The 12,174-nt window shown below is 31.1% G+C and overlaps 1 protein-coding gene across 1 annotated transcript; it reads left to right on the top strand.

Moving 5' to 3' along the window:
• The first annotated feature begins 724 nt into the window (after positions 1-724).
• LOC131601518 (beta-galactosidase-like) lies at positions 725-5,399 on the top strand. The gene is made up of 17 exons (XM_058873362.1): positions 725-1,024; positions 1,112-1,207; positions 1,308-1,420; positions 1,506-1,572; positions 2,443-2,535; positions 2,628-2,771; positions 2,857-3,051; positions 3,150-3,237; positions 3,364-3,482; positions 3,562-3,726; positions 3,835-4,007; positions 4,146-4,255; positions 4,355-4,464; positions 4,553-4,663; positions 4,760-4,870; positions 4,953-5,158; positions 5,246-5,399. The coding sequence occupies exons 1-17, from the start codon at positions 863-865 to the stop codon at positions 5,352-5,354; spliced, it is 2,172 nt and encodes a 723-aa protein (XP_058729345.1). The 5' UTR covers positions 725-862; the 3' UTR covers positions 5,355-5,399.
• Positions 5,400-12,174: the final 6,775 nt, after the last annotated feature.

Here is a 12,174-nt window from a genome sequence, read left to right on the forward strand (position 1 = left end):
TTCTCTCATGGACAATTATATGTTGTCATATCAAAGATTACTTCAAGGAAATGATTAAAGATATTGGTGACTAATGATGAATGTGAAAATATAGATACAACATCAAATATAGTTTATAAAGAAGTGTTTAATAATATTCTTTAGTTAATTAATTTTAAAAAAGCATTTATATAATTTTAACTAGAGGACGTATTATATGAGAATGACATTTTTATGTGAGAATATGAGAATGAATCTGAACCATTAGATTTTAAAATAAATGGTGGAAATTAAGTGTCAATATTTTTTTTCTCTTTTTTCAATATTTATTTTAATAATGGAGGAGAGATAAAAAAAGATTCACACTTAATCTCCACCATTTATTTTAAAATCTAATTGTTCAGATTCATTCTCACATTCTCTTATAAATTATCCATTCTCACTAGATATTCTCTACTTTTAACTATTATAATAAAAAAACTTATTGTTTTTCACATTAAAAAATTAATAGTATAATTGCAAATATAATTTAAATGTCCTACAAAATAATTTGCATAGAAAAATAAACAATCAACTATTATAAAATATATAGTTTCATTTTAATAAACTCATGCGAAGAACGAGTCGGCGATCTAGTAATATTAAAATACAATAAATAAATAAAATATTCTAATTAACAAGGTAATCATCGTAAGAAATAAGAAAGGAAAAAACATGCATTAGCAAAGGCCACGGCAATGCTTTATTTGTTTTAATTGGAATCAACACCATTGAAGGAAAGAAATATCCCAAGCTCTAAGGCTATGCACTTTTGATTTTTCAAAATGTATATATTAATAAATAAGTTGTAGACATCAACACCATACACACTCCTCAACTACCAATGGAGAATTTAATTAGAAGAAAATTTTTTGTATTGTTATTATTTCTTTGGGTTTATTCAGTCAATGCCTCTGTGAGTTATGATAACAAAGCCATTCTTGTTAATGGACAGAGAAAAATTTTATTTTCTGGATCTATTCATTATCCAAGAAGTACACCTCAGGTAATATATTATATTATATTATATGGTTCATTAATTAAACAAGTTTTATTTATCTGAAATTGTGAAATGCATTTGGATAAATTTCAGATGTGGCCAGACCTTATTCAAAAGGCTAAAGATGGAGGGTTAGATGTTATACAGTCTTATGTGTTTTGGAATGGACATGAACCTTCTCCTGGCAAGGTAATTCAAATTTTTTTACTACGAAAAAATAATTTAATTTTGTTAAAATGTTATTAATTAGAAGGCTAATTTATATTTTATTGATGTACAAAAAATATAGTATTATTTTGAAGATAGGTATGATTTGGTTAAGTTCATCAAGCTGGTGCAACAAGCTGGTCTTTATTTTCATCTTCGTATTGGTCCCTACGCATGTGCAGAATGGAATTTAGGGTAATAAATTTTTATTAATATTAATATGATTAGAATAATATTGTTATTGAAAATGAACAATAATGCTTACATTTGGTGTGTACAGAGGATTTCCAGTTTGGCTTAAGTATGTTCCAGGAATTGAATTCAGAACAGATAATGAGCCATTCAAGGTTAGAATTATTATTATTATTATTATTATTATTATTATTATTATTATTATTATTATTATTATTATTATTATTATTATTATTATTATTATTATTATTATTATTATTATTATTAATATTAATGTCACATTTATTCGGTTAACACACGTTAAAAAAATTATATTATGGACAATGATTAATAGATAAAATATCTTCTTTTTACAATCTTACACTTATGTCTGAATTTTAAGTAATGTTAATCACTTTGTCTACATTTCCTTTCTTTGTTTAGATTATTAACAAGATTAAAGGCAAGAATTTTAATAAACTTTTTACTAATTTATAATAAAATCAAATTATTATTTTTAAAATCAAATTTGATTTAGTTGTTAGAAAATAGATGGAAAAAAAGTATTTTTCATTCAAACTTGTATCAAAATCAATTTTTTTTTCTAATTTAAATGGTCTAACAATTGGTAACTATATAAAATCTTATATTTTATTTTCAACATATATTAATAATTAAAATATTTTTATCTTATCTATGAATATATTGAGCCGACCTGAAATATATACTATTATAACCATATATCGTCATAAATACAAAATAAAATACTATAATTTTGGAATAGTGCACACATTTAAATAAAATTACTTCATTTTTACTAATCTAGTATCTTAAATATATTTAAGGATTAAAATTACTTCAATATTTACTAATTATAATTGCTTTATACATATTTTCTAATTTTAAAATTATTATACTTTTTTCATTTTTAACACAATCATATATGCTGCTAAAGTTATTATATTTTTCATGAAAAGTCCAACATCATTGTGCTGCTAATAAAATATTTGATTATGAAATTATGAAATAATCTTTTGATGATGTAGGCAGCAATGCAAAAATTTACTACTAAGATTGTGAACATGATGAAGGCTGAGAAATTGTTTCAAACACAGGGAGGTCCAATCATTCTTTCTCAGGCATGTTACTGTAATTTCAATATTATTTCTATTCCTATTATTGCTACAAAGTTTATTGCTACAAAGTCTAATTGAATTGAAAATGATGATAGATTGAAAATGAGTATGGACCAGTGGAATGGGAAATTGGTGCTCCTGGAAAAGCTTACACCAAATGGTTTTCTCAAATGGCTCTTGGTTTAAATACCGGCGTCCCGTGGATTATGTGCAAGCAAGAAGATGCTCCTGATCCTATCGTAAACCTTTCTTCGTTATTCAATGAATCTGAAAAGTGAATTGAGTATGATTTCGTATCTAATTTGTATTTATGTTGTGAAATAGATTGATACTTGCAATGGTTACTACTGTGAAAACTTCAAGCCAAACAATAACAATAAACCCAAAATGTGGACTGAGAATTGGAGTGCCTGGTACACCGAGTTTGGTGGCGGAGTTCCGCGTAGACCAGCAGAAGACATGGCATTTTCTGTTGTAAGATTTGTACAAAATGGTGGCTCATTTGTTAACTACTACATGGTAATTATAAATCATTACAATTCTGAATTATGTATTCATTTCATTTCTTGTAAACTCTGAATTAAATAAATGTGATGTGTCAATTTTTGTGTATTTAGTATCATGGAGGAACTAACTTTGATCGAACATCAGGCGGACCTTTCATTGCTACAAGCTATGACTTTGATGCTCCCATTGATGAATTTGGTATGTTCTACTTAACTAATTTTTCAAGAACGGTTGGTTAATAATGTTAACATTGTTAGTATTATGTTAGAAGTGAGATTCGAATCCTGGTTCGTCTTATCCGTATGTTTGTTAATGTGTTATCAGGACTTTTGAACGAACCAAAATGGGGACATTTGAAATATTTGCACAAAGTAATTAAGCAGTGTGAACCCGTTTTAGTGTCAGCTGATTCCACAGTATATTGGCCTGGAAAAAATTTAGAGGTAAATACTAAATACTAGTATAAACTAGTTTTAGTTTTGTTAATTTATTTCCTTAATTTTGTTAATATTATGTTTTTAGGTGCATGTTTTCAAACCAAAATCGGGTGATTGTGTTGCTTTTCTTGGAAATTATGACACCAAATCTTCTGCAACAATTAAATTTGGAAATGGACAATATGACTTACCACCTTGGTCTATTACCATTCTTCCTGATTGCAAAACTGCAATTTTCAACACTGCAAAAGTAAGATAATATTTCTTGTTGTAGCCGGTTCTTGGTAAAACTGAACCGAATTGTTAATGATTTGTCTTACACCAAACTTGTATGAAGATTTAGTGCAAATTTGTACAGGTTGGTGTTCAATCTCCAATGAAGATGATTCCTCTGAAGAGTGCATTTAATTGGCAGTCATATAATGAAGAACCATCATATTCCGCTGTTAAGGATTCTTTCACAGCATATGCATTATGGGAGCAGGTTAACATTACACGAGATTATACGGATTATTTGTGGTATATGACCGAGTAAGTTTCTTAAAATTGATTATGTCGTAGACTTCTCAATAGACCAATAATTGAAATTTTCTTCTTATTCTTCTTTATAATTTTGTTTATAATTTATGCTATTTTTTCATCGACTAAATATTATCGTCGCGTGTTCAGTGTGAACATTGATCAGAATGAAGGTTTTATAAAGAAAGGACAAACTCCTCTTCTTACAATAAATTCAGCCGGACATGTTCTGCATGTTTTTATTAATGGTCAACTTTCAGGTCATTAAAACTAGCATACTATATTCTTTGTTTGGTATTTTCTTTCCTACTATAACAAACTGCAGTTTTATTTATATATCATGTCATGCATGAATGCAGGTACTGTGTATGGATCATTGGAGTTTCCTAAATTGACATTTAGTAAGAATGTTAAACTAAATGTTGGAAATAACAAGATATCTTTGCTTAGTATTACCGTAGGTCTCCCGGTAAGTTCCCTTGAAATTCAGTTACATCTTAACTATTTCTTTTACTTTCAAAATTTTCTTAATATAAATTTTTTTCAACTAATGGTAGAATGTCGGCGTGCACTTTGAAACATGGAATGCCGGGGTGTTAGGCCCGGTCACACTCGCGGGTCTAAACGAAGGAACTAGAGACCTGTCTCGACAGAAATGGTCATACAAGGTATGTTGCCTAAACATGTATCACTTGGTAGAAGAAATAATTGCATAATAAATTGAATCATTACAAGATTTCATTTGCATTTTATTGTTGGTGCAGATTGGTCTCAAGGGTGAAGACTTAAAACTTCACACAGTTAGTGGAAGTAAATCAGTAAAATGGGTAGAAGGATCATCATTGGCTAAAAGACAACCTTTGACATGGTACAAGGTATGCAAATATTCAACACATGTTTTATTTCAGTCACTATGATCATCTAAATTTGAATAATTTTGTACTGCAATATCATTAGACAACTTTTAGCACACCAGAAGGAAATGATCCATTAGCTCTAGATATGAGTACTATGAGAAAGGGTCAAGTATGGATAAACGGTCGGAACATCGGACGTCATTGGCCCGGGTATAAAGCGCGCGAGGAATGTGGCGATTGTTATTATGCTGGAACTTATACAGAAAAAAAATGTCGGACGAATTGTGGACAACCCTCCCAAAAATGGTAAGAGTTTGTACTACATTAGTATTTTACAATAGTGAATGGCTTAGTTTGAAATTATCATAACAGATTGTTGTTGGAATTGGACAGGTACCATGTTCCTAGATCATGGTTGAGCTCAAATGAGAACCATTTGGTTGTGTTTGAAGAATGGGGAGGTGACCCTACTGGAATATCTTTGGTGAAAAGAACAGCTTAAGCAGCTGGGATCATGTGATGCAATAACTTATCAAATAAAAATTGAACAATAATTATGTATAGAAAGTGTTGTTCCTATGAAAATATATAGAAAGTTAGTCATCTTTTCTTCATCATCATCATCCATGAGAAGTGGCTTAAGGTTTTTTGACTCAAAATCTCCCCTTTAAATTGTATTATATTTTATTTAAATGAATGACTTCTACTTCTACGGATATTTTAAGTTTTTGTTTGAATTCTTTTTCTAGTTTTATATTTATTAGTAGTAATAATTATGAGTGTCAAATATATTCGGTTTCTTATAAAAATAAATATATATTTAATCATCAAATTTTAAATTCATAGACCTATGATAATCAATGAAATCAATGGATGCTAAAGCATGGATGAGAATACTGGGTACATCCATGAGCATTCTTTATACCAAAAGATTTTGAAATGAATTCATAAACCAGGCTTAAAATATTGTTACGGTAAAAGACCTAACCACCCTCCCTTTACAGCAAAAAAAAATTCATATACTACTACTATTTCATTTCTTCTTCTACTTTTCATGTATTGTATTCACAAATTCATAACAAAACCCTAAGCTGTTACGCACTATTTATCACATTCTGATTCTAATTTCTACAACGAAAGGAGAATGGGAAAAATCCTCGCTGATCTAGTGATCTAGGGATTCAACGTTTGGAATGGAAAGACCTGATGATATTTGGAAGGGAAAGTGAAGGTTCTGATATCAACGCTTGCCATGAGAGAAGTTCCGAAATCTGAATACGAAGAGCCGCAGCTTTCTTCGTTGCCGTTAATGGTGACGTAGGAAGAAGACGATTGAAAAACGAGGAGAGTGGAGTAAGGATCGTTGATGAATGTCACCACCGCTTGACAGTCCTCTTCTAACAGATTGAAAAGCTCGTCGTCGTTGTAGTTGTTGGATTCAAAGTGCGGCGGTGAACTTGGCGGTTTGGCGTCGGCGATAGGGTGGATTTGGACGGCGGTGTGGTCTTCCATTGGAAGAAGGAGAGTGAGAATGAGTGAGTGGAAGTTGGAATTTGAAAGGAGATGAAAAAGAAGGTTCTGGATGGTTTGAACGGAAGAAAACAAAATAAGCGTCGTTTTGTGGGTCCGTTACAATCACGTTTATTGCGAGGTGTTTGACGCCGTTGAATTGAGTGCCACGTGGAGGGATGATGAAAAGAGGTTGACGTGGCGTATCCATAAAAGCGGGAATTGAAATCCACGCCTTCTTCTCGGAAAGGTCACGGAAAAAATGTGTACCGAAAAAATGACGTGGCATATATATGTTGTGTGAAAAGACGAGGAAGGGTAGAGAGTAGAGACAATTCATTGATCATGAGTTTTCTGAATCATAACAGAAATCACAAGGTAGAAGAAGGGGTCATTAACATTTGGCTTAAAAATAAATGAACCGATAATACAAGACTGTCAGAGATCTGCAACAAGCAAAAATTGCCTATTTAAGTATTGACTAGGACCACACATCAAATGCATCGTTGGAGGAAATTGGCTTGTAACCTTGTGAATTGTAATTAGGCATCATTGGGACGGTTTTTTCATCTCTAAACTTAAATTTGAATGTTTAAACAATTTCAATTCTATGCACTCATCTCTAATAAAATGAAGAATTCAAATTCAAATTTATCTTAAATTGATTTGAGTTGAATTTGAATATCTCAAGCTTTACTAATATCTATGTAGTGAAATCAAATTATATTATAAACAATTAAATAAAATAATTTCAAAAAAATTTATATTTATATCTCAAAATATTTTAAATGATAAATATAAATTAAAATATAATTACATATTTAATATTTTAAATTATTAAAATTAAATAATAAAATAAACGAGATAAATTCAGGTTGAGTACTTATGTTTTCATAACCTCATCTATCATCATATTTCATAATGGAAAAAATTTAAACCTAAATTCAAGTCCTCTTAAAATGGATTTTTTTTTTTTGTCAAATTTAAAATGAATTTGAGTAAATATCCGCGAGTGTGATGTATATGTTGAATTAACTCTACAATTTATAGTGAGGTATATTTTAAAGGTTGTATTTAGAATGGACCGACTTTAAAATAGCTTATGATGGTTTAATTTTTCAAAATTGTTAGATTGATCAATGGATTTTTATCATGCGTCATGTACATTGAATTATATTCTTTCTATGTGAGACATTGAATTATGCAATCTCTAATAGTCCAGTGATAGAATTTTTTTGAATGAGCTCTGATATATTATAAAGGAAACTGGAACAAAAGGAAGGACACTATTCTAAAAGATGAAGGGACAGAACCATTCCATCGATAAAAAAGTGAACCTATAATAAAACATACCTAATTTATTTATTTACAAAATTCTTCCTTAAGTGTAATGATAGAATTAAAGTAAGATAAATCGAAAATTTGTTTATTAAAGTTATCAACTACGCTTTTGATATTTAGATCAAAGATAACATCAACAATTTCTATCTTTGTGGCTCATTTGATAGCTTGTTCTTGTAGAAATCTATACGTCGCACTTTCTTCCACTCATAGTATAGGGCTAGCGCAAAAGTTTAAGTCTTGCTGCTAATAAAATTATCATCTTGGTGTTATGAGACGTAATCATGCCTAGATATTATTAGAAAAGAGAAATGCTAAGAACTTTCTTTTTCAACACTTTCTCAAACATTTACTCTTTTATTGGTTTTTTTTTTTTGATAAGCAATATATATTATATTAATAATAAAGATGAGTACAAATAGTACTCGAACCGGAACACAGAATACGATCAACAAAATTTATACAACATTGATAGAAAGTGAGTGTTTGAGAGAGTGTTGAAAAGAGAGTGTTGGTAGTACTCCTCGAAAAGAGAAATGTTACTCTCCTTATTTTAAAATTTATTATGATATTCAATTTAAGATTTTTGCATATATATTAAAAAATATAACAATATTGTCATATTTTTATTATATTAATTTATTAATATGTTAAAAGTAATATACATAATAATAATTAAATGATATAATTAAAAATATATTATAACATTATAATGACATTATTTTAAAATAAATTTTATTTCTTAAAATAATAGTTATTTTAAAAGAGATGGAGTGCAATGTTACTCCATTGTACTTGTGAAATACAATGAGAGTGATTATTCAACATTTCTCCAGCTGGAAATGTGGATATATTTATATGGGAAAATTACACATACCTCCCTGAAATCTATTAAAATAACACTGACACCCTCTTTTAGTTTTAAAATATTCGGACTTTTTCTAGAATTATTAAAATGACACCGACGCCCCCTTTTTAATTTTTAGTGAGAGTCAAAAATAATAGATATAGATGACATTTACCTGCAGTTTTTGATTTGTCATTAAACATTTTTCGTTGGTATATGTATGCTTAAGGGAGGTTACTGTATATTTTTAAAATAGAGGGGTGCAAGTGTCATTTTAACACACCTCAAGGAAGGTGAGAGTAATTTTTCCTATTTATATTTAGTTTTATAAGACGGGCAATAGGAGAGAAACAACTTTTCCCTAACTTCCTAATGAGTATGAGGGAGTAGAGGGGGATTGGTTCTTCTTACTAGGTTGAAGGAACAATTTTCTCCTTTACAAGTGTGACTCAAATTGCATTCCCTTAAACACCTCACATGTCACATATTGGTGAGATTGATGGGTTATGGATATGAAATAGAGTCGGGCAACCTAGGAGCGCACATGTTTGGCCCTTTTATAATCCTCTTGAGGGTTGTTTAGATTATGGATTGCTTAACTATTGAATCCAATAAGATTATCTCAATCCACAGTCCTCAAGCACGAAGTCTGAGAAAGGTAAAGTGATTCATTTAGATGCATAGTGGTATTTGTGAAGCATATGGAAATGAGTCTCTTAAGTATTGTTTGGGGGCGAGTCCTTCAAGCGTTGCTTGGGGAAATACATCAAGTGTTTTTTAGGGGTGTGTTCGTCAAGCATTGCTTAGGTGGAGTCTATCAAGCATTACTTTAGGAGGAACGTGGAGCATTAAATGCCCAGGCATGCTAGCTCTTTTTGGGAAAGCGGGATCAATCATTTTGAGTTGTTGATTATATGCATGTGTTAATAGGAGTCGGGGATGCTTTCATTGTCTAAATGTTAGCGTGTACTTATGTTTTGGTGATGATAACCTATGCAAACTAGGTAGTTGGCTTTATAATAATGGGATTTTAGTATTTTTCTTCCCCACGATATCTCCATGTTTTCTATAATGTCAAACTTATTCTAATATTTTTCCAAGTTAGACTTCATCTTCCATCATTCATCATCCCAAGTGCATGTATTAAATTTCTCTCTTTCCTTTCATCCTTTATTTTTCTAGCATGTTAGTTATTAGGGATTTAATCGAGAATGAAAATGTGATATAACCTTCTACTCATGTGGAGTATATTGAGATGTGAGGAAGTGCGTTAGAAACGCTAGGCGGTCAGACATGACAGTTGATTAGAAACTCGTTGAACTAGAGATGTTTGAAACTTATGATAATGTTCTCATTCTAGTAGTGATAATGACCCCGTTTTTCCACATTCTTTCATAGAAAATCAGTAACCATTGATATAGTTCATCTCTTTAAAATTTCTAGGATGGAAGATTATATAATGTTGAATTTATTTTTGTGACTATCTATGTTATGAATGTTTTTATTTAATGCAATATTGATGTTGGTATTAATGTTGGTTTGCAATTGTTCTGTCATGTTTCTACTTTTGATTTTTTTTAATATCAGTCTAGTTCGGAGATACATTTCCAAACACATCCTTAAATAGACTTCGAAGATGTATCTTCGAAAATTTTAAAAAAATAAAATAAAATTTGGTGCGTCTGAATGTACATCTCCAAAAACACGAGACATTTTAAAAATTTCACACAAGATCCGAGAGAAATAACAAGGGTGCAATAAAAAAATTTCCTTAAACAAATTACACCCTTAATGTGAAGAAATAGTTTTAGAATTTTTTATTAATATAGTTTAATTATTTTAGGTATAACAATAGTTTTTTAGCATAAAAAATATTTTCTCCAATTCACTAATGTCACCACCAAATTACATAATAAAAGTAAAAAAAAAAAAAAAAACTCAGTTTCTTAATAAGGAACCAAAAACCAAATTTTAAAATTAAATTAAATATTATTTTTATCAAAATAAAGATTAAAAAATGCAATTAAGCCAAAAATAAAACCTACATTTAAAGAAAATTTATGGGGTTTGTCGGGTAAAAGGAACCAAGACCTCCTGATATCTCCCTCCAGCAGCGTGTGATAGAGGATCAACATGGGGATAATGTGGTAGTGCTATCACCTAATAACACATAGCCACAGATGAGCCATGAAGGACAGATGAACTTTCAAGATAAGGAAGAGGAAGAAAGTGTGATGGAGACACCAACACATGTTTGATTGAGTTTCAGTTATGGCATGAGTTACTACGTCTTTTTATAATGTTTTTAATGATTGGACAACCGAATATTATTGTCTGGAATTGTAGAGGAGCTGCGGGGAAAGACTTTTTCAAATATAGCAAATATTACAATGATATCTACAAGCTTGAGGTCTTTGTATTCATGGAAACGAGGAGTGACCCGACAAACCTTCATAGTCAGCTAAGGAAACTGGGTTTCTGTCTCTTTCACCAGGTGCAGAATCAAGGGTTTGCGGGTGGTATCCTTGTAGCATGCATAGAGGACACCTTGAAGATTAGTATGATAAACAGGGGAGCGCAATTTATTCACATGCAGGTGACAACAAAGCAAGGTGTTGAATGGATGTTTACAGTTATCTATGCAAGTCCAAATGAGACCCTTAGAAGCAACCTTTGGGATAGCATGAAGATTATAACCACAAACATTGATAGACCCTGGTTGGTAGCTGGGGATTTTAATGACTTGGATTATGCTAATGAGAAGAAAGGTGGGAGTAGAGTATCCACACGTAAGTGAATCATCTTCAGAGAGAATATGGAGGCATGCAATTTATCTGATCTTGGTGCCATGGGGCCGAGGTTTACTTGGAGAGGACCGATATACCAAGGTGGTCAACGAATCTTTGAAAGGTTAGATAGAGTTATCAGTAATGAAAGGTGGAGGCTTCAATATACTGATGCTCAAGTTAAAGTGTTGACAAGAGTTGACTTCTCGGATCATCATCCGATCATGGTTACTCTGAACTATAGAAACCAGGAGAGAGTTCCAAAGTCGTTTCGTTTTGAAAGTGCCTGGATGCTGGAAAGTAGTTATATGGACAGGCTCAAGGGCTATTGGAATGATAAAGCTGATTTTGTTCAAAACCTAAAGAAAATTGAAAATGACGCTCAGGATTGGAAAAGATGTTCTCTCAATCATGTTCAACATGTGAAAAGAGGCATCGCTCTCAGACTTCAGGGCATTCAGAAGAATATACATGACAGGCGCAACATTGCTGGATTGGTGAGATTGGAGAATAAGCTGCAGGAGGATCTTAAAATCATTTTGAGGCAAGAGGAGTTGATGTGGTTTCAAAGATCTAGAACTAAGTGGCTTGTGGATGGAGATAGAAATACAAAATATTATCATTTGAAGGCAGTGAATAGGAGAAGAAAGAATAAGATTCTTATGCTCAAGAATGATAATGGCGAGTGGGTGGAGGATATTTCTGAAATCAAAAACATGGTAAACAATTATTATAAGGAATTGTTTTCGTTGAATAGTAATGGGAGCATCTGGAGTCAAACTCAAGTATCTTATGCAAAGCTTATTGAGGAGAACATTACTAGGATGAATATGCAGGTG

The sequence above is a fragment of the Vicia villosa genome, linkage group LG1, assembly GCF_029867415.1.
Source record: "Vicia villosa cultivar HV-30 ecotype Madison, WI linkage group LG1, Vvil1.0, whole genome shotgun sequence".
Lineage (NCBI taxonomy): Eukaryota > Viridiplantae > Streptophyta > Magnoliopsida > Fabales > Fabaceae > Vicia > Vicia villosa.